At 44.6% G+C, this 23838-nt stretch overlaps 1 protein-coding gene across 14 annotated transcripts in view; it reads right to left on the bottom strand.

Moving 5' to 3' along the window:
• EPHA5 (EPH receptor A5) overlaps positions 1 to 23838 on the bottom strand; it is a 381695-nt gene that overhangs the window by 323712 nt on the left and 34145 nt on the right. For 12 of the 14 annotated variants that reach the window (XR_008309586.1, XM_053260106.1, XM_053260107.1 and 9 more), the window contains exon 2: positions 4277 to 4341. Coding sequence is in view for 9 of the 14 variants with exons in the window: in XM_053260106.1 (XP_053116081.1) it covers positions 4277 to 4341 (65 nt within the window). In the remaining 5 variants the exon portion in view is untranslated. Of the gene's footprint in view, positions 1 to 4276; positions 4342 to 21915; positions 22057 to 23838 lie in introns of those variants that run through there. The other 2 variants (XM_053260111.1, XM_053260113.1) reach the window with 1 other exon arrangement.

The raw sequence follows: 23838 nt of genomic DNA, 5'->3' as shown, positions 1-23838 counted from the left end.
TACTTGTACCCATTGTTGTATTTACAATATTGTTGCATGTCCACTAAATCGGCCTGCCATTGTGCATCCACCCCTGAAACAACAGTCTTGTTTCTTTTAAAATGAATCCTTACAGGCCTGTGCAGAGTGTAAGCATCCTGCTCTGAAAGCCATGCCTCAACATGCCTTTTACGCAGATCTTTACTCTGCTGTCTGGCCTCTTGAAATAGCGGGTTTACACCTCCAAAACTCCCCACTCTCCCAGGAGTGCAAGATATTTTCTTTAGAATTTTTTCTGGCCCTGCCATGATTCTGTTTAACACAAGTATGAATACACATATTTAAAACAAATTTCTTTTATTGGTTCTCATCAGTACACGCACAAGATATGCAGGACACGTTGACATCCCTGAGGTGCATGTTCTCAATCCCCCGTACCTGCACAAAAGAGGGGAATATTTTAATACTACCAGGTAAAAACACAGGCAAACAAAGCAAGGCAGATTAAAACCCTCCAACTCACCAGCTTGCCGGTTTCCGCAATGGGGTCCAGTTCTTCAGGCTTTGTAAGCGCAAGTCCGTCCACGATTTTCTCCTCCTCACAGCTTTCAGATGATGAAGTAAAGCACACAGCTCTACAGTAATCGTACCATGGGTCGGTGGGGCTTGGGGTCAGGCAATCACAAGATCCCCAGTCCTCGCTCGACCTGCAGCACTTGTGCTCACAATAGGATACCCAAGGCCTGGATGACAGGTAAGATTCGCACCCACACTCATCTGAATAAGTATACTCTCCACATGAGCTATCACAACACTGCTCGTCGCACCAGGGAAATTGTGGTCTGCTCTTCACCCATTTTTTCTTCTTCTTCCTAAGCCGCTTTTGATTCACAGGCTCTTCTGTTTCAGAATCTGATGAACACACATTTCCCCCTTTGGAGATAGTAGCTGGAGACTCTTCATCTTGAGTTTCCATGGTGGTTAGAAGGCTGGTGTCACAGCACCCACAATCACATTCTAGTCTACCACCCTCATCCAAGGGCCCTGCTGCAAAGTTAGTTTCTGGAACCTCACCAGCAATAAGATCAGCCCTCTGAGGGGATTTCATACCCATAGGAGGGAAGGACAGACTCCGCACTTGCATAGTCTTAATCTTCGTGGGTGCCTGTGGCGATGATGGGTCTGTGGGACGCGGTGGAGTTATAGCATCAGCCATCCTCTCTGTACAGCTGTAAAATGGTTTCCCTCTAAACACAGCACCCCTAGTCCTGTTCGTAGAGGGATCACTTGACCCCATTTCACCCAACAAAGTTACACAAAATGGCCGCCCGACCATTATCACACCTGCGCACGCTGGCCGTTCTGGAGCCTGAAACTTGTTCCTATTGGTCCAGGCTGGCTAGGCGTGTTCGTAGAGGGGTCACATGCCCTCCTTCGGGACATGTCTGGACATATTCTGGGGTAGGCATGGTAGGGTGGGTGCCAAACATCCGGGGTGAGGGCATACCCCCACTTCTGACCCTTTCCGGCCACGTGGGGGTCTCCTCAGGCCCTTTCCGATGACGTATTTCTGGTGGCACACATCCGGTGACATAAGCGCATTTTGACAGTTGCACGCCCTGCCCCCTGTGACGTCATCCTCCAGCCACGTGCATTTGTTTGTAAACAAAAGCACATGGCTTTTGACAGCAGGTATGTCTCTATACTACTCACACCCACACCCACACCCCATTAAAAGATCATATCAAATTAAAGTATAATGGAATGGCATTTGACAGAAGTCATTCTTTCCCATCAGAGCTCTTGAACTGTACACCCCACATCATTTACTGTTGTTACAGCTGCTGGCTAACCATCTCTTTTGCTAGGCTGATGGCATGTTAATAGTGCAGGATGATCCTTTGATGATTCATCAATAGAAGCTAATGACATGAGTTAGTTTCTTGACAGGTGGGAGTCTCTCTGCAGCTTTTGAATTACATATCCATCAGAGCTTAGAAAAGTTGACTCCCTTCCCACCATGGGAACAAGACAGGGGAACAGTAAAAAGCACTCTGCACTTCAACAGACATTGAAAGAGAGCTAAGAGGTTCTAGATAGAAATGGCGGGTGTGGTGGTGGTGGGGGACTGCTCAGGTTGCTCTCTCAAACTCTAGTGCAGGCTGTACTCTCTGCTTCCAGGAGTGTATTTTGTCTCCACTGCACTCTGCTTCAGTAAATAAGACAAATAAGACATTGTAAACCTCCAGTGAGCTCTCATCTAAAAAGAAATGAAACCCTGTAGTGCTGCCCTGGAACTTCTCACCACAGAGAGGGAGTGCTTAATACTATGAAAGAATACTTCCATGAAACCACAAATGAATGCTTGGCTAGTAAGCCTAGCTGATATTTGTCCTTGCTAATAGTCTTCCTGGCCTCCACAAATCCCCTCACATTTGCAGAGAACTTCAAGGGGGAACAGCAATTTATCTCATTTGTGCTGCAATATGTGTAAGGGGAAAAAACTGTAGAAGACACTCTTGCTGTTTCTTCTCTTCCCAAAACTTCCATATATGCAAGAGGATACTCTGCCTCCTTCCCAAGTCATCCAGCACATGCAGAGAGCTTGACAGAGAGGTGGAGTCTTTTCTCAAACAAGGTAGGAAAAACAAAGAATTTCTCCCACTGATTCTTTTGGTATTCAGCTTTATGCACAAGTGTTTGCTGGAGGGTTTGGAGAAGAGAGATGGAGTTTCTTCCTTGAACAGCAGTTTTGACAAGGAAATAAACAGCTTCTTGCCTTCTCCAAAGAGACTTCTGGAGTACTTCATGTATTTACTATAGGGTGTATTTACTGCTCGTATTTACTATATAGGAGAGCCTAACCGGGCTCTATAGGGAGAGCACAGACGAGCTCTCCCCACAGATGAGCAGGGAGCTCGCCCTGGGCAGCCAGATTGGCCGCCCACATAACTACCAGCTCTGTCACGGAGCTGGTAGAGGCGGCCCCCAGAAGTCCCAGAACGTCCTGCGCAATTGGCTCGGTCCAGGGGGCGGGGGTCCGTGGACCTTTTTTAGTTAAAAAATAATATATTTTTTAACCTTTACTCCCCTCTGAGGAGTTGCTGGAGGCAGCGGGGGGAGGGGGGTACACGGAGGTTCCCCCTCCCCCCCACCAGCTCTATCTATAGCCTCCTCGGCCTTCACCCAGTGGCCATTTTGGAGGCTGAGAACCTGCATACTGGACCTCCAGAATGGCTACCGTGCTGCCAGATGAAGGCTAGAAAACGGCCGAAGAGGGTGAAGAGCCAGCCAAACTGGTGGGAGGGGGACATATTGAAGGCCAGCAGGGGAGGGGGAACCTCCGCGGAACACACACACAGACCCCGCCACCTCCAGCAACTCCCCAGAGGGGGATAAAGGTAATTTTTAAAAATTAAAAAAGGTCCCCTACCCCTGCAGGCGTTTGGTCTAGGGTCAGACCAAACGGGGTGGTTCAGTTCAACCTCGAGCCACCGAACTGAACCAGCTCAACATCAAACTGGCCAGTTTGCACACCCCTAACGGAGGCACGACATGGCGACTCACAACCACCAAAATGGGGTTAGCTGAGCACTCGCTCCGCTAACCTAGTTTAAGGGGAAGGGTACTTTGGGAGGTTTGCTGCCAGGAGCCACGCAGCTCCTGTTGCAGCACACAACCACCCAAAAGCAGGCTGGGCTCTCTTAGCCCGCTTTTGGGAGATTGTGAGAACAGCCTCAATATCTTATTCATCTGAGAGTCTTCCTCACCAGAGGACCAAGTGTACTCATCCCTGGGGAGCAGAATTATGGATACCTTGTATCTCACTGCAGTTGCTCATGAGAGTAAGCAGTTTATACAAATGCAAGACTAAAGCAATAGCAGAATTTCCCCTGCTGTCTGAGCAAATAGGCACCTTTTAAAAGTGGTGATTCTCTTTTATTTAGCAGGGGGAGAGCAACAGATCCTATCTATCCCCAGCACATCATCCCTCCAGTGGCTGTTGCTGTTGTCTATCTTATATTGATTTTTATATTGTGAGCCCTTTGGGGACAGGGAGACATTTTATTTATTTATTTCTATGTAAACTGCTTTGGAACCTTTGTTGATAAGTGGTATATAAATATTTGTCATAGTCATAGTTGTCATCATAGAATAAGATCACGATTGCGCCCTCCCCCCACCATCGCAGCTCATTGAAAATATTTTTACTTATCCCTAGAAAAATTACAAATTCTCAACTCAGCATGAAGAAAGGAAATTATTAGCATATCAAGTGCTGTTAAAACAGACTTACCCCATTCTTTGGATAGGCAATCCATCCAAGATCCCCTATTACTGATCGGGAGTCCAATAAATTCACTGAAAGAAAGAAGAGAAACAGTCTCTTACTGAATGTGGATAGGAGGCTTAATTGACAGCAAATGGCTAAAGTAGCTAATACCACACATTCTTTTTTTGTTTGTTTAAACTATGTTTTTAACAATAACATGTTTTATTTATTCTTCAACACATACCAAGGGGGGGGGGGAAATAAAACAATGGCAGAGCAAAATGGGTGTGAGCTATCAAACATCAATAAGATATAGGACAATGCACAGAGTGCATAATCAAAGCAACAAAGACATTATAGGGCAAGTATATCCAATGCAAATGAGTCATGGCCTTTAGTTATATATCTAATAGATCTGTCCTTATTAACTTGAAAGACTGCTCAACAAAGGAGTCAGAGTGAAGAAATCCATTGGATACATGTATTTGCTGCATGAGCCTGTCCCTCAGTGCTAATTTGCATAGTCTCTGGTACCACTGAGTAGCTGCTGACTCTTTTAATGAGCAAGTATTTCCATCCTACCATACAGCAAAGGCTATACAATTTCTTTACACATTCTCCTTCATTTTCAACGATATTAATGCAAATCTGACTAGGTAAGCTATCAAATATTCGCCACCTCACCACTTCCTTTAAAACCAAGCACTGGTGTTGCTCTGAAATATATGAGAACCTCTGGCAGATGTCAAGGTTGCTTTATCCCAAGGCCAGCCTGCACTGGCATTGTGCTGATCCCAAAACAGATCAAGGATCAAACTAGACTTTATCTTGAGCACATGCTATACAGCTGTTGTTTAAAGCATGTGCATGGAGTATGGACTGAAACCATGGCAAGGAGGTGGACCTCAAATCTTTTGTCTCCACCATGATCCCAATCTGGATCAGTCTCAACTCCTGCAGCCCCCAGTTTGTACCAATGAACACTTTCCTCCCTGGTCAAATAACAGCTGTGGGGAGCCCAGTCACTGGGACTTTGGTGGGGGCAAAAGGTCAAAGCACCTGCCCCCTTGCTTGGACCCAATCCAGATCAGGACTCCCTGCACATGCTATTTAACAAAAACAAAAAAGAACATGCAGCTGCATAGCTAAACCAAAATCAACAAGGAAAGAAGTTATCTAGTCTTATATATCAGGCTGGATCAGTGGCCAGAATGGCTCAGGCTCAGAGGTGGACATGATACCACAGCCTCATCATAAGTTAAGACTCACAATTGATGGTTGTTGTAAATAGTGACTAAACATTGCAGTTGAAGAAGAGAACTGTGCAAATGTATCACAAAATACTTACAAATCAAGAATACTGTGTCCCTATAATGCAATACAAGGGATTTTTACCGCCCACATGATGGATCAGTGCATCTCAAGGAAGGGAAAGAGGGTCTAGATCTTCGCAGGATCAGAACAAGCTGACAAAGTCATAGGTCAGAGAGGCAACTGGTGGTCAACTCCAAAAGGCAGTTGCAAAGCGAGAAACCAATAATGGGATTGGAGGAGCCAAATAGGGATGTGCATGGATTGATTTTTTTGATTTGATTTATTCCCAAATCGAATCACCACCAATTTGTTTTGGGTCCGAATCTGGCCAGCTAGCACACGGGTGATTTGTTTTGTCCACAAATCTCCTGAAACAGGTAGATTTGGATACAAGTCATTTTGTACCCAAATCGATTCACACAGACAGCAGGTGCAGGCAGTGATTCTCTCAGCAGCAGGAAGGGAGTAAAAAAAAAAAATGCTCTTCTCTTTTCCTCAATCAGGAAAGCAGGAACAAAAAGCAGAGAATCCACTCTAGGGATGTGTGAATCGATCCAGATACAAATCGATTTGTACCCGAATCCTGCTGATTCGGGTGATTCGGAGACAAAACGAATCACCCCTGTGGTCCATTGGCTAGATTCGGGTACAAATCAAATCGTGGCTGATTCGATTTGAATCGATTCGGGTTTCAGATCTGTCCTATTAATTTCCCCAGATTCCCAGCTTTCAGTAAAAAAAAAAAAAAAAAAAAGCTAAGCTCTAGCCCTTATAGAAGTGGAGTTTTGGAGGAAAATGTGTGGTCACTATTTTTTAAGTGTTCAGATTCTTTGGTTTATAATAACTTTCACTCAATGAATCCTTATGAGCATTCATTACACACCTTCATTTCTTCTATTCATTTTGACTGTCTTTTAGGCAGTGCCAGTTGTCAACTGCCATGTGCCAACTACACCCCACTCCCACCCGCAAGGCAGTGAGGTACTACTCAGTTTAAGTTAAGTGCCTAATGGGTAGAGGCTACTACCCAAATTGCAGAGGGATTGGGCAAAGGGCTGGTTTTTGGTGAATTGTTGAAGTTTTCCATAGGAAATTATGTAGGTTTCAGCAGCCCCATAATTGCACTTGGGGGGTGCTGGGGTGGCCCAGAGTGAGTGGTGGTGTAGTGAACAGAGGGTGCCAGCCACCCCCATGGGTTTCTAGCCCATGGGGTTCAGGGTTCTGTTGTTTCTGAGGTGTTCTGAGTGTAGATTCTCTGGTAGCAAATGAGATTTTCAATACAAACCATGAATCCACTCTCATTTGCTACCATACAATCTACACTCAGACCACCTCAGAAATAACAGAACCCTTTACCCCATGGGTTAGCAACCCCATGGGAGTGGCTGGCACCCTATGTGCACTACACCACCACTCACTCTGGGCCACCCCAGCACCCTCCAAGTGCACTTATGGGGCTGCTGAAACCTCCATTATACCTTATAGGGGGAAACCTTAAAGATGAGTAAACTTCAACAATTCACCAAAAACCAGCCCTTTGCCCAATCCCTCTGCAATTTGGGTGGTAGCCTCCACCCATTAGGCACTACCACCTTACCACACTCCTCCACCCCAGATCCCACTTTATGCCCCAAATCTGTCTCAAAGACACTAAACCTTCAACAATTAACCAAAAACTAGCCATTTGCCCAATCCCTCTGCAATTTGGGTTGTAGCCTCCACCCATTAGGCACTACCACCTCACCACACTCTTCCACCCCAGATCCCACTTTATGCCCCAAATCTTCCTCAAAGACACTAAACCTTCAACTATTCACCAAAAACTAGCCCTTTGCCCAATCCCTCTGCAATTAGAGAGCCAGTGTGGTGTAGTGGTTAGAGTGCTGGACTAGGACCGGGGAGACCCAAGTTCCAATCCCCATTCAGCCATGAAACTAGCTGGGTGACTCTGGGCCAGTCACTTCTCTCTCAGCCTAACCTACTTCACAGGGTTGTTGTGAAAGAGAATCTCAAGTATGTAGTACACTGCTCTGGGCTCCTTGGAGGAAGAGCGGGATATAAATGTAAATAAATAAATAAATAATAAGAGCTAAAGTCGAAAAATCCACCCTCTTCTTGACAACTCTCAAGAAGATTCTGCTTGCAAGAGAATCCCAAACTTAATTTGCATAGTGTCAAATCAGATGAGAACCAAGGCCTGAAAATGCTCAGGAAAAAAGGACCTACAATGCTTTTTAAGATTCAAGGCACTTCCAAGGAGGTTGCAGCGCAGCAGTCCTTGGCAGATTGTGCCTTCTGCTCTAGATAGAATCGCAGCCTGCTTGCCTGCCTGTGCTTAAATCCACAGCATTTTGCCCTGCCAAGCTATACAGCCAATTAACAGACAATTTTACATTAAGCAGCAATAAACTATTCCCAAGCTTACAACATTTTTCTTGCATTATCTAAAATCCATAGTCCAAATAGAGAGTGTAATTAAAAAATAAATCTATGTGCACTTAAACAAGCTGAGGAAAAATTATAGCAGCTTCCTTTTCTGGCTTTTGGTTTTTAACCAAGCCTAGGCTAAACTGACAGAAAACCCAACATAGGGTGTGTGGCGGGGGGCAGGGTCAGATGGTATCAAACTCATTTCTGCTGTGCATATAACTCATTCTCCAAAAACCAACCTTTGAAATGAATTCTTTCAAATGCTCCCGAACTCCCTTATTTCAATTGCTATTCCAGTCCTCCTCTTTACTTTCCCATTACTATAATAAAAGTAATCTTTGCACAATAAATATTGTACAATAAATAGGCCAGTTATTTTATGAGAGAAAAGATTGGAAACCTCGAAGGAATTCCAACTGAAATAATACATCTTTTTTCAGAAGCAGGAAAGTATCTGTGAGCTGATTAAGATGATATCACTCAGCACCACCAAACCAGCCCAAGCTTTCAGGAAGCTTAAAATAGTATTTGGACCATGTGTAAAGCTCACACACTGATGCTGGGGAATGAGAGTAGGGTACACAGAGCAGCACACCCACCAGAGGGAGAAGTAGCACTTACTATATGGCTCTTTGTTCATGAATCTTTCTGCTATGTGCAGAAACCCACTCACACACATACACAATGGGCCAGTCACTTCTCTCTCAGCCTAACCTACGTCGCAGGGTTGTTGTGAAAGAGAATCTCAAGTATGTAGTACACTGCTCTGGGCTCCTTGGAGGAAGAGCGGGATATAAATGTAATAAATAATAATAATAATAATAATAATAATAATAATAATTTTTATTATTATTATTATTATTATTATTATTATTATTATTATTATACCACCAAGAGGACATTGAGACATCCAGGAAAGATGAAGTTTTTTCTTGGTGTGTCCCCCTTCTTAATGGCGTGAGTGTGTGGGAGGATGGAAATAATGTCAACCAGCCCATAAACAGCATAACCAAAATTCTACTAGAACTAAAGTGGAAGGTGGCCACCATTTGGGGATGTCATAGTTGATTTTACTACAAATTATATGAACTTGGAAACATGAATCTGGTTGATTTACTTAAAACTTATGTCAAATCAAAGATAAAACACACTTAGTAAAAGTACGTGTATTTAAGATTGCCTTGAATGGCTTCCTCTTCAGTACCACTCATTACTAAGGAGTGCCCAGAACAAAACCTACTACTGTCTGTAACTCTGCATCCCCAAGTACACAGGAGCAGGGGAGTATCTAGGGTGGGGAGTCAGGGCACGTGCCCTGGTGCCACTTGAAGGGGTGTGTGTGCCATTTTTTTAAATGAATTTTTTTTTAAGAAAATGGCCACCGAAAACAAGATGGCCACCATGCATGTTCAAGTGGCCTCTGCGAGGCCCTAGGCCATGCCGGGCCTCACAGAGGCCATTTGAGCATGCGTGGTGGCCATTTTGTTTTCAGCAGCCATTAAAAAAATTTTTTAATGGCCATTGCACATGCTCAAATGGTCCCTGCAAGGCCCTAGGCCTTGCCAGGCCTTACAGAGGCCAATTGAGCATGCATGGCAGCCTACAAAATGGCCACCACATCGATCTTTGCAAGCCCAAACAGGCCCCAAAATCAGCCTGGGACAGGCTGTGGCAGTAAATTAAGAGGCCTTTGGGGGGAGGGGGGGCCTTTGCAGACCCACCCACCCACAGCCTTTAGGAAGCCCCCCGAAGGGGCTACAGATATTTTTTAAATTTAATTTAATATAAGTCACTGTACACATATTCAGTTTGGCACTATGTACAGAGAATCAGGGCTTGTGAATACTGAGCTGAACTTATGAGCTAGGATTGTATGCATTTGTTCTTACTTTGCTTCTTGTGATAAGTGAGTTAAATGTGATGTCTTAATAATATGGCTATTAATGGTAAGTTTGTCTTTGAATCAGTGTGAAACCCTTAGTATTAAGGCCACTGGGAGTTTCTTGCTCTCTTTCATTTTAACTGACTTTCTGAAAGACTAGAATATATTCCAAGCAGTGACACAGTTTACTCTGCAAATCCTTTAATTATTTTCAGAGTATCTGGTAAAAGCCAAATTCTCAATTTATTTTTAAAACTTATGTAATAATGATGTTACAATGCATAGTAGGGAATTAGACAGGCACTTCTGTTTAGTTTTCCAAGTACACCTCCACATAGTATTTGGGTATTTCATGAGCCCCAGCATACTGAAATTTGTCGTTTTCCAGCATTTTTTGGTCTGGCTACGTCCACTGCTAAATAGTTTTTGAAATATTAAAAGATTAACGAGCTTGACTTGTATTTTTGAGCTAATATTATGGTAAAGTTATCTGAAATATGGGTGTCAGATGTTTGGCCAGGGGGCACAATTTCAGTGCTTGCCTTAGGCGCTATTTTCGCTAGATATGCTTCTGCACAGGCGTGAGGAAATGCACATGCATGCAATGTATGATGGGACAGCAACAGTGCCTAGTGTATTGACTATTTCCTGCAATTGAGAGGTGCTGGAGAAGGAAGAACAGGCTCAATTCTTATTGTAAGCTCTGCAACGTGAAAAGGTGACTGATCGCAGCCACACAGACAAGTGGATAGAGAAGGAAGAATGGTGGAAGTAGGAGGGCCTGCACTCCACCACCAAGCTCTGGAAGAGGATGGGAAGACATCTGCATGGCCCTCTGTAGTGTAGCACTGTGTAGAATTTCCCCTTCCCCCACTGCCTCACCTGTTTCCCTCTCCAGCACTTCTCAGTTCTAGGAAATGCTCAGCATGCGAAACGTTACCCCTTCTGTCCAGCATGCAGCAGAGATATACAACCCCTCTTCTCTAATCAGCTCAGGGTAAGGATGTGCTTGTGGAGGGTGGCAACTAGGGATGTGAACAGAACCGGTTTGGCCAGTTCAGTTCAAATCCAGATCGGATTTGAACAAACCTGCCCCAGGTCTGATCCAGTTCAGGGATATACTAGTAAAGGGGAATCTGGTGAGGTTTCCCCCTTACAAGTAAAAGGGTATTCCCTTTCCTAAGGCTGGGGGGAGGGGAGAGAAAAGGTACACTTTGTACCTTATCCGATAATCCAAGAAGGCAGTGGTCAAGAGATCGGAGATGGCAGGGGGCAGCAGCAGGGGCTCCTCCAAGCCCCCCGCCAGCCTCTTGAAGGACAGCCTGGGCCAGCTACAGCCTGGTTTGGGCCTCCTTTCTCTCCATCCTGGGCTGTCCTTCAGGAGGCTGGTGAGGGGCTTGGAAGAGCCTCCACCACCTCCTCCAATGTCTCCACCACTGACACAAATTATTGGATAAGGTACACTCCACTTAGTGCACTCTACTTAGCCCCCACCACCACTTGCCAGTCTGATACTGACGAGAGGGGCAAAGGACCACCACGAACCCTGCATTGCTGTCAGATAAAAATCTCACCCCCAGAGTTTGGGCCTTCAAAAGGAGGCCCTGTTTTGTTTCCGCTGATTATATGTTTATATTTTTATTCAAGTGCAACAAAGTAGCAGTATCTTCCATGGCATTATTTTAAAATAACTCTCGGAAGGTGTTTTTTAAAATACAAAAATAAAGTTCCCAGGACTTCTTTGCATAGTCCTGAGAAATGCACAGGGGTTTCTGAGGCTGCAGCAATGGCAGGAGTGAGGAAGCTTTTGAACAGGTTGGGGCATTACAGGTCTGTTGCCTAGCAGAGAAACACTTCGACTCGATTTCCAGAGGCGGTTGTCATGTCATTTATCGAAGCCCTGGGTGTGGCTGAAACACTAATTAACCTTTTCTTTAATCTGGGATTCCCCTCAGAAATTTTGACAGAGAAAGGGCTTTCATGTCAAAAAGTTATAAATTGGAAGTGATATGAACCCATATGAGCCTGCCAGGGCCCTCCTCTCATCATCTCAGGCCCTGCTCATGGCCCCGCCACTAACAGAGATCCAGCTGGCAGGGAATAAAGACAGGGCCTTTTCGGTGTGGCCCCTCAGCTTTGGAACACCCTCCCTGAAGAGCTTCACCAAGCTCGCTCCCTCAGTGCTTTTAAAAAACAATTGAAAACACATCTTTTTAATAAAGCTTTTAAATGTTCCATCTCTGTTTATATCTGGTAGATTCTTTCGTTTTTATAGTTCTCAGTTTTTAACTTTTAAAATAACTTTTAATTTGGAACTTTTTTACAAAATGTAATTTTAAATGTAGTTTTAGCCTGGTTTTAACTTGTTTAAGTTTGGTCAATTTTATTAGTCTTATTTTACATTGTAGCTTTTCATTAATATTGTGAGCCGCCCCGAGCAGTAGTGTATTCGAAGGGCGGGATAGAAATATTTTAAATTTTTAAAAAAACACGTGTTGTAGTATAGCAACACCTCAGATTCAGAACCACACCTCACTCTAGCTGTCTGTTAGCAAGATTTAATGGAGCCTCTAGCCTAAAGATATGTTGGGGGCTTATCTAGATTATTACCCACTGAATTGCCCACTGCGTTGCAGTAGTTCTGGTCCTTTCTTGGGGGGAGGGTCCAGAAGGTGGTGCTTGGGGACTACTGCTTGGCCCCGTGGCCGTTAGCCTGTGGGGTCCCGCAGGGATTGGTCTTGTCCCCCATGCTGTTTAACATCTACATGAAGCTGCTGGGAGAGGTCATCCGGGGATTTGGACTGAGTTGTCAGCAATATGTGGATGACACTCAGCTCTATCTCTCCTTGTCATCTGATCCTAGGGAGGCAGTGGATGTCCTGAATCGGGGGCTGGAGGCTGTGATGGGTTGGATGTGGGCTAACAAACTGAAATTGAATCCGGATAAGACGGAGGTACTGTTGGTCAGTAGGAGAGCCAATCGGGATGAGGAGATTTTACCGGTTCTGGATGGGGTTGCACTCCTCTTGAAGGAGCAAGTACGCAGCTTGGGGGTACTACTGGACCCGGCTCTGCTTTTGGAAGCTCAGGTGGAGGCGGTGGCCAGGGGTGCCTTTGCACGGCTTCGGCTAGTGCGCCAGCTGCGTCCCTTTCTCGAGAAGGCAGATCTGGCCACGGTTACCCATGCCTTAGTCACGTTGTGGCTGGATTACTGTAACGCACTCTACGTGGGGCTGCCCTTGAAGAATATCCAGAAACTGCAGCTAGTGCAAAACGCGGCAGCGAGGGTTTTATCCGGACCTGCCCGTTGGGAACACATTACCTCCATTTTGAAAGAGTTGCACTGGCTGCCGGTTCGTTTCCGGGTCCAATTCAAGGTGCTGGTTTTGACCTTTAAAGCCCTTAATGGTTTGGGCCCGGGATATTTGAGGGACCGCCTGCTCCCAAGGGTTGCTGCCCGCTTGACGAGGACATCTGAGGGTGCCGACAATGAGAGAGGCCCGGCTGTCGTGCACTCGGGACAGGGCCTTCTCTGTTGCTGCTCCTAGGCTCTGGAATGCTCTCCCAGTGGCCACTCATTCCTCGGACTCCATCACGGCTTTTAGAAAGCTTGTAAAGACTTGGCTTTTTACCCAGGCTTTTACATAATCGTTTTTACTGCTGCTTCTGTGTGTTTTTACCTGTTGTATTGTTTTTATGCCTGTTTTTATATGTTTTTATATTTTTTAGCTTGATGTTTTAACTTTTGTAAACCACCTTGGGGTTGTCTTTTAACGAAAGGCGGTATATAAATGCAAAAATAAAATAAATAAATAAAAAATTGGGAGCAAAAGCTACCTTACCTCTTTGCTTAGAAAGCAACACCCCAGGAGTCTAACAATTTTTCTCCTTTTGAAATAATTTGGAAGTATGAGATGACCTTTGAAGAAAGCTGGGAGGAGAAAATCCCCAAAGGCCAAGAAATCTGTGATGGATTGTGTCTTGAGTTTCCAGGAGAAACTGGGAAACAGGATGGAGTTTTTAGAGACTCTAACAGAGGGGCAATCTAAACAAACAAGTCTAGTATGCCGGGTACGGCACAACAGTACTCTACCAGAGAGTTTGAGCTGGGAGATTAGGTGATCATTTTTCTGCCTTTGCAAACTGACTAGCTGAAAGCAGCATGGGAGGGACCATTTCTAATTAAGGGCTGACTGGATGCCATAGTTTATGTTCTCTCCATGGATCAGGAACAGAAGAGAAAAGAAAGGAGTTTGGACAGCCACGTGCCAACTTGCATTTGACCAACTGAAGGAAGTTTTCGTTTCTTTGCCAGTGCGGTACTGAAAGCTCCAAACAATGGCAAATACCTTTAGAGGGCTATGGGTGCATGGTGACACCCTCGTAACCTAGCATCCCAAGGGAACGAACCCGTCATTTGTTCAAAAGGAGTGCGTTGTAATTGTGTGGGCACTAGACAAACTGACACCCTGTGTGTGGGGACAATTCTGAACAATCGTCCAGACCAACAGTGGTTGTGAACTATGACAAACAAGCAACAAGAAGTAATGTTGGGCATGAATTTCAACAAGATAACTGAACAAATCATAGAAACCCCCAAGTGTTATAACTGTGATGCACCCATTTGATTTCAAGATGGGATAAATTGCTGTGTTTCCCCAACAAAACATGATGGGCTTCTAGAAGGAGAGGAAACCTGACTGTGAGCAGATATATGGGGACTTTTGTATGCAAATTGCTGTAGTTATTGCTGTCTTTCATGTTTTACATATGAAATGGGTTTTTTTCTGTTCTTTTTATGATGCGATGCAAGTTCTTGTACAGATTCAAGGACTCACACATATCAGCTTGGCTCAGGCTCACTAGCCAAGCACTGATCCATTCCCCACCCCTACTCACTCCATACAGACATGCTTCCAAATAGCACCCCCAAACACAAACACCACAGACCTCAAACACCATATATGCCTCAAAAGCACACTTTAAATACACCCCCGGGGTTCAAAACTGTGAAATCTAATCTCACCATATAATATTCCTGAAGTATTTTCACAATTGTTAGTAGTTTTATCAAACTGAAAGAAGTTATACATAAGCTGAGAGTTTATTTAAATTAATCAACACATTTTTTCTCTCTCCTCATCTGTGATTTAATTATTTTTGGCTCTCTTTTTTTCTTTTCTTTCTAATATTTAACTCTGATCTTTTTTTCTTTCAAATATATTTATATACCATAATTTCATTAAGAGCTCAAATATTATTCAGGGAGGCTGTTTTCATGAGCAGCCAAGCCCACCCATGGGAACTGCCAGGATCCACACAAATCCCAGCGGTGCTTGAGCACTAAACCCAGTGCTGCAGCCCAGCTGTTAGCTGAGGTTAAGGGTGCAAAAGTGTCCTTAACTCAGCTCCTAGGATGGTGTGTCAGCATTGGCTCTTACTCCTGGACTTCAGGGCCAAGGTCCAGGGCCTCCACACACCCCGAGGGCACCCAAATCCTTGTTAGTCTGTCCTGGGTGGTGTGGTTTGTGCCCTCAAGAACCTACATGTTAAAAATTGCGCTTAACCTGCAGCGGGGGGCCTCCAAAGGCCTTTAGGTCCAGGCTCCAAAATTACCTAGGTACACCTCTGTGTGTCAGCAAGAGCTGCTTGCAGCTTGCACTGACAAAAAGAGCCTAGAGTGTCCATCCCCTGGGGGGATCCTCCAGGGCACCACGCTCAGTGCATGGTGCACTGTGGGATTCTCAGAGGCGGGGACAATGAATCCCCGCCCCGGTTTACCCACCTTGCTGGAAGCAGCGCAGACAGTGATCTGTGCTGCTCCCAGTTGCACTGGTTGTGTGGATACATGGCTTGCGCTCCAGATGGGCTTGGAACAGTCATCTGCAGGAACATAGGTTGAATCCTGCCTTCTCCCCTGCCCGCACATGCAGTCATGTGAATAGCCCCAATATTTACATTTTCTGGTACAAAACCCAAGATGTGCGGCAAGTATAGACTTTGGCCAGTAAGGTGCTTAGTTTAATTCCTAATTATCACAAGAGTGAAAAATGACCCAGAAAAAAGAAGGATCCTGTGTAATCAGCCTTTAGACTAGAGTAGCAGTAGGCTACCTTGTAGAGATGTGCACGAAGTTGCTTGGGCACTGGCAGGAGTAGTCCTTTAAGGGTGGGGGAGGGTGCACTCACCTCTCCCGCCACATTTCCCCCACCGGCACTCCATTATTTCTAAGCCTCTTGGGGCGGCAGCGTTCCTCCCTGCCGCCCCATTGTCATCGGCCGGAAGTGGCTGGAAGTAGCAAGTGCGTGCACGCGTGCCCCTAAGTGCACACGCACTTAGAAATAACGGAGCACTGGCGGGGGAAATGCAGCGGGAGGGGTGAGTGCACCCTCCCCCGCCCTTAAAGGACTACCCCCGCCAGTGCCGAAGCACCAAAACAGCCCCTGGAGCTAAAACGTTTCGGAGGCCTTCATAATGGCCTCCAAAATGTTTTGGGCACAAGCCTACTACCTTGTCTCTCCACCTGTGGTTGAAATTTTGGCTGGGAAAGATGATAGCTGTAGTTCAGCAGGAGAGCCAAGGTTATATATCCCTGAGCTAATTAATTTGCAAGAGGCAGTCTTTCCAAACTAGAATACTGAAAGTTTCACCTACAAGGTTTGGAAAGGGCTTTACCTTTTATCCAGGATTCCTAAGACTAGCTTTTTTGGCATGTAAGATTCATTATTTTGGCTCTCAGAATAGCCCAGAAAGTACTTTTAAGTTTTGTAATTTGAGTAATGGTCTCTTTTTAAAACTGATGAAGGAAATCTGCTGCATTCCAATTAGAACACCAGCAGAGATGATTTTGATATAATTCTTATTCTAAAACGTATTCTAAATATAGAATAAGTTTTAATGTGCATTTCTTGCAGTTCCACACAGCACACCTGGAGCATTCCAAGACAGGGTTTTTAGATCACTTCTCCACCAGAATGGAGGATATGTATTTGCACCCCATTTGCACCAAAGTCCATTCAATATACTGGGGAGCACTTCACAATTTGGGTTTTTCAGTGCACTCTAAAGCTTATCCCAATTTATGTCCAGGGTTTAAAAAATCCACTTTTTGCATCATTTGGGGGGGGGCAAATTCGAACTCGCAGTAAACCCACGATAAAGCCTGCTGTCTGGGAAAGCTCGTGGTGTACTTCTTAGAACTGAAATATGCACATATCCTTTCTTGAAAAGCACATATCCATAAAATCTTGGTTCTATACTGGGAAAAACATACATCAACATGAGACCCACATTTACCAAAATAATAGTTTTTTGTTTCACAGAATATACTAGTTTTATAAAATCTTGTAATTGTTTGATGCCCAGTTACTCTGTCTCCTTTGCAATGATCTCTCAGGGGAAACTGAATAACTTGGCAACAAAATTAGAGGCATAGAAGCTCTTCTCAAGATCAGTGAGAAGAGCTTCTTGCAGGTCTGTGGGGAGAGCGGGCTTAGCTCTCCAGACGAGCAGCCACCAAGCCCTGGGCAGCCGGTTCAGCAACCCACACAACTGCCAGCTCCATCACGGAGCTGGTGGAGGCTGCAGAGATCAGGGGCTGCCCAGCCCCTGGAAGCCCCTGCCCAGCCCTGTGAGAGCAAGGGGGCATTCCGGAGAGACCTCAAGGCCAGGAGGTTGGCTGCAGCCTCCCAGTCAGGGGTCTACTCGTGTGTCGCCACGTGCCGCAGCAGCACATAAGCAAAAAAATGAGGTTAACGGAGTGCTCATTTAAGGGGAGGGGGAATTAGGTGGGCTAGCCACCTTGGAACCACCAGGATCACCCGTGATCCCAGTGGTTCTGACGATCAGTAGAAAGTGGGCTAGGCTGCCTTAGCACGCTTTCTACTGATTGTGGGAATAGCTTCATACTTTGCTGAATATGCCAAAATGGATTTCAACCACCTGAAGATCTCAGTTAGGTCTATTAAACTGACATCTGATCAAAAAAGTGTGGCTTATTTACAGGAACTAATTTTTTCCCCTGACAGACATGTGCTTACACAGAGTTCAAACTATGCCTAGAGAACATGTGACTGGAAGATTTTCTCACAGGCCAGTAATTGACTGGCCTTGTGTCTGTGGATCAGGTTAGGTCATTACATACTGCTTTGTACTGTCCTTTAGGTCTACAATTCTTTCCTTTAAAAAAAAAAAAGAGGGAAATCAGGTGATTTTAAAATTAGGTGGCTGTTGGCCAATGCTGATAACTGTCACTTAGAGCAGCATTATATGTTGTGGCATCAAGGAAGCTACAAATTGTCTTTCTGCCTCAACATTATGTAGACTGTAAGAAGGCTCCCTAAATATAAAGCAACAGAATATTTTGAACAATCTATTCTGGTGATTTGTATTTTTTAAAAAATAGTTCATTTTATTGTGTTTTATTTGTATTGTAATTGTAATGGCCATCAGCTAGAAACAATAACACTTATTCATTCAATCAATTATAACACTTCCAACTGTTCCTGAATACACACTTTGACTCCATATAATAAAAAAGACCTGCCTTTCTCCTTTTAAAGTGCCCGCTCGCCCCCCACCGAAACAGAGGTGCTGAAACGCTTCAAGTACATCCCTAACTGGGGAAGTGGTACTGACCCTGTTGTTACTGGGCTTGCACTCCTCTGAAGAATCAAGTACACAGGTGGGCATCCTTATTTTTGGATGTCCAGGTAGCATGAAGCACTTTCCACTAGCTAAGACTAATGCATCAGCTGTGACCCCTCCTGGACAGAAATAGCTTTGCCATACTTATCCACTTTTGGTAGCCACCAAGCTAGACCATTGTGATACATTGTATGTGGGTCTGCTTTTGAAAAGTACTCAGAAACTGTAGTTGGCCCAAAGCATTGCTGTTTCATTAATGACTGAGACTGGCCATGTGAGCAACAATTTCACTGCCTGCCCATCCATTTCCAAGCACAATTCAAAGGGTTGGTGTATACATTTAAAGCCCTACACAGCTTGGGACCCAGATATCTCAAGGACAGCCTATTCCTATGTCAGTTGGCCTGCCTGCAAGTTAAAGTCATCCTCTGAGGCCTTTTTCTAGGTCATCCACTTTCTGAGGTTAGGTAGTGACCAGAGAAAGGGTCTTCTTAGTTAGAGTACCCCACCTTTGGAATGCTCTCCTTAGGGAATCTCTGTCATTTGATGTCTTCCTGTTGACAGGCAAACACATTTTTACTTTTACCCAGGCTATTTAATTACATTTAGTCTGGTTTTAATTCTGCTGTGTTTAATTATATTACTGTTTTAATTGATGTAACACTGAGGCGGGTCTCACAATCCGTGAGCCCTGCTTTTGTAAAAACTGCGGAGATTGGCTGGCCACATGATGGTCGGCTCCGTGATGGAGCTGCAGGGGGGGTGGGGGGAGCGGGGGCCACATGGCCCCCGCAAACCCCAGTATGCCCTGCGTGAGTGCGCAGGGCATATTGGGGAGACCCCCGGAGCCGGGAGGCGGCTTTTTGCCTCCCAGCCGGGGGCCTACTCATGAGTAGGCATGGTGCGAAGCCGCAGTGCGGCTACTCATGAGCCTAAAAAGCAGGTTTGCTGGAGCGCTTGCTCCGCAAACCTGCTTTTTCGCAGGGGTTCTCGAGCGAGTTACCCGCTCAAGAACCACTGGGCTCGTCTGCGAGCCCGGTGGTTCTTACGACCACAAAAATTGGGCTAGGCTCTCCTAGCCCAATTTTTGTTGATCGTGAGAATTGCCCCATTGTGTTTTAAATTGCTTTGCAAATTGTTCTGTATTTTGCATGTCACCTTGAGTGTGGAAATGCTGAGAGGCAGAATACAAGCATTTTACATAAACAAATATACCTACACCTCTTGCTGAGGAAATCAGCAAAGACTTCTATAGGGCCAAATTATAAGCTGCACATTTTTCACCCCACTTAACAGAAGAAGAAGCAGCTAAAAAATGGTCTCAGAGGTTGTCACTGGAAGCAAAAGAGTAGAGGGAAGGATGCTTAATCCTTTTTCTTCCTGCCATTTGTCTGCTCAAAATTGCCCCCTTATGCTGTTTTCCCACATAGCAGGGGAGAGGGATGAAGGATGCTTAATCCTTTTTCTTCCTGCCATTTGTCTGCTCAAAATCGCCCCCTTATGCTGCTTTCCCACACAGCAGGCGAGAGGGATGAGGTTCTCTGCCTCATCACTCTTTCCCTCCTAATGGCAGTCTCCAAGACTGCTTTTCAATTTTAAAACAAGTTCTGGCAAGAATTAATCTGCCTATTTTCATTTCACTATAATCTATAATAACCATCTTCACAAGATAGCCCACTTCCACATCAAACATTCATGCATCTGCCATCTTCAATTGGGGTAGATGACATCATCACAGACTACACCACTGAAGTGTCTCTATGTGTGACTACAACTGTACTAAATTTGGTTCAAATCAGTTCCCACTTCTGCCTCAAATGTTCACACATTCGCCATCTTGGAGTGGATGACATCATCCACTCCAATGATGACTAGATGCCATGATGATGAAGGTATTTGTAAATCATATTTTCTTTTGAGCTTGATACATTTCTAGGAATGTTTTTATAAAGCTCTTTGTTTCCAGTACATTTGCACATAATGCTCATTTTCTAAACAGTTTTATATAACTCATAAGAAGAAATCTTAAATATTTTTAAGATTTCCACACTATACCGTTGAAGTGTCCCAATTTAGTTCAAATCCATCCAGGTATTGCAAAGTTGATAGGGGGTTACACCCACACAAAACACACACAGGGCAGGTGGGCGGGAGGGAAGGAGGGAGCGAGAGAGCGAGAGAGAGCGAGCGAGCACGTGCTAGCTGCACTTTGGACCATAGTAAAGAAGCCTGGGAACAACGCAGCAAGCATGATTGTGGCAGACAAAAACAGGAGCTTCTTCATACATACTCTTATCATTCTATGGTTATTTCACAGGCACATAAATATATATGCGTACAGTACCTCTCAATAATACCTCTATTACAAACTTCCTAAAAAGCCAGATTTGGCCAAAAATACATAGCCAGAAGAAAGCTTTCTCCTACAGTTACAATAATTAAGTTGCTGAGAGGAGTGCAAACTTTTTGAAAACTGCAATAGGTACACAACAAGAAGTATTGATCCACATTGCTCTATAACTAATTAAAACCTGTTTTGGAGAAGCAGCTAATGAATATAATTAGATGGAATGTTTGATAGCACAAAGTTGACTTGCATTCATTTAATAAAACATAAACAAGAGAATCAGGTTCACTTTTGCAATATAATTAAATTATTATGTTGATGAAAAATTAGAGAACAAAACAGAAAAAGTATTGCATTCATACAGATACAAAGAGCTTATCCTTTCATATTTAGCCAATGTGCCATTAGGTTAAGGTCTCGATTAAGTGCTTAACTGTGGGAGCTATTTATGCTTTTTAAACTAATTTTTTTATGAATGACTGTATTTTGTTTTAAAGTGTTTTAGCATTGTTGTATTGGATATGTTTGTTATTTCTATTTCTGCTGGCCAATGGCTGTAATAAAATTGATGATGATATTTAGCCAAAGGGATGAATCCTCAGGGTACCATGCTAATAACACAGGACCACTCCTGGCCATGCTGGTTTTGTGCTGTACAGATTTGCCAATATATTTTTAAAATGGGTGTCATGAAATGGAAATATTCAAATAATCATTCTGCAATTCTCAGATTTAGCTTTGACCCCCACCCAGCCCCCGCACCAGAGTGAGTGAGCAACTTTAAACCAGGTCCCTCAGCTGAAGATTTCAAACCCTGTTCTGAACAATTGGTTCATTTACCAGCAGCACTGGGTTTAGAGATTCAGCAACCTGTTCAGTCTCTTCAGGAGTCAAGAACCCAATCTTTGGTTTGATTTGAGTCAGATACATAAACACCAATATCACTTCCTGCTTCCCACATTATTGGAAGTAGCTAATGGCAATTGATTCTAAGTTGCTAAGAAGGAAGTAGTTAAGAAATAATGGCAAAATTAAAAAGCAAACCTGCTGCTATACTGCACCCGCCAGCCACCCACTCAGCTCAAAGACTTATCACCATGTTAAGCCATTTGGGATGTTGGGGAAACACCCATTTCAATTTTGTTTCCTCTGATGAGGATAGTGTCTCAAAACTAGTCTGAGGCACTACATAGTTCTATGCTCCAGTGTTAAGGCAGATGAAACCAGCCCCTCCCACAATGTCAGTCCTAGTGTTTGGAACAAATAAAGCATTCAGAAGCATCTGACCTCACAGAAGCAGGGATTCTAGCCAGCAGGCCAAAAGGATCACAACACGTCAGCTTCAGTAAGCCTGGCGTCGGTGGATCAACCATGTTCTCCTAGTGGGATATAGCTCAGAAGGGGGTAGGGGTTGGAGCTTGGTTCCAAGTGGAGAGAGCAAGAAGATGTAGGGGTGGGATATGTGGCACTGAACAGTCTGCTGAACCTCACTCACCTGCCATTGAAGGTACCAAAATAACAGGTTACATGACAGGCAGAAATGGCAAAAGGTGGTCTACAACCAGTCTATCACTCACCTACTGCACAGTGGTGAGGTGGGGTCTAGGTCATCTGCTGTGAGGCCAGACCAAGATAAGTTTAGTCCAGGAGCCCAAGACAACTTTAGTCCAGCAGGGGCTTTTATTAACAGCAGGTTTTACCGCAAGTTTATGGGGAGACTTCACTGCGAACTCGAAGTTGTCCCCCCAAAAAGACACAAATAATAAGGTTTTTTTTTACCCCAGATATAAATTGGGCTACATGTTAATGCAGAGTGAAAAACCCAAATTGTGTGTGAACTGCTCCCCGAAAACTCACAGGGACTTCGGGGTAAATCTATATGTGGACATACCCCCTCCATTCCGGAGGAGATGCAAGTTAAAGGGCTTCAAAAGCCCCATGTGAAAAGCTTCCAGGAGGAGGAGTGAGTGAAGCAACTCCCTCCCATGGAAGTGTATCTTGTCCTGCTAATTCTGGATGGTGTGGTTCATGCCAATCATGAAGTGCTGCTGGAACTGTGGGCAGTACATTTACAGCCTTCCTATTTTTATGCCACAATGTAGATGAGATGATCTGAGGAGATCAGAGGTATGTTAAGCTTCAGTGTCAAAGCCACACCACAGGAGAGAAGAGTGACTGCCAAGCAGGCAACCATTACAAGTGTCTGGACTTTGTTCAGGAGCTGCAGTACAGCTACATTCCTGGGTCTGTCCAGTAGTTGATGAGCAGCTGTTGGGTTTCCGAGGTGCTGTCCCTTCTGGCAACACACGCCAATGAAGCCAAAGAAGAATGGTCTGAAAAATGATGGTGCAGTGATACAAAAATATCTACCCACTGATAGGGATTATTTACCTTGGGAAGCAAGCTGGAGGACTGCAACCAAGGCAAGCAGACCTGAAGCTGGGCAGCAATGTGTGCATCCATGAAATACTTGGGACCTCTTGCTGAAGTGCATGTAGAGGGGTGACTCAGATGAGCATCCCTTACATGTGATTAAAGGATGTGCCAAGAGGGCATCCACCAGTGACATCAAGGCATGTGCATTTTCGCCACAGACCTAATGTTTTCACATGTGTAGGGCAATGTTCATCTGAAGCTGCCTTCAGAGAATTGTGGTGAGGAATAACTTTCTCCCCCAGTATATAGCTGGTAGAGGCTCTCCTGAGCAAGGGGTTGGCGTGTGTAGGCATTATGAGACACAAGAATCTAAACATCCCCACCCCCACTCTAATGCAGCTACATTCACAAAGAAAAGCACTGTCAAATGTGTTTGGCTTAGATGGACAGAAGACATGGGTATTGTGTGTACCCAGGAAATCTGTGCCTAGAACAGCTGACAATAAACCAAGCAAAAGATGTGATAGTTGTGGGTGACTGGCCTGCAGAATGCACTTGACCAGTTCCCAGGTTGTCTTCAAGTCAGTCACT

The sequence above is a fragment of the Hemicordylus capensis genome, chromosome 6 (genome assembly GCF_027244095.1).
Source record: "Hemicordylus capensis ecotype Gifberg chromosome 6, rHemCap1.1.pri, whole genome shotgun sequence".
NCBI classification, from domain to species: Eukaryota; Metazoa; Chordata; class Lepidosauria; order Squamata; family Cordylidae; genus Hemicordylus; species Hemicordylus capensis.
This window is presented reverse-complemented; position numbering and strand designations above follow the sequence as displayed.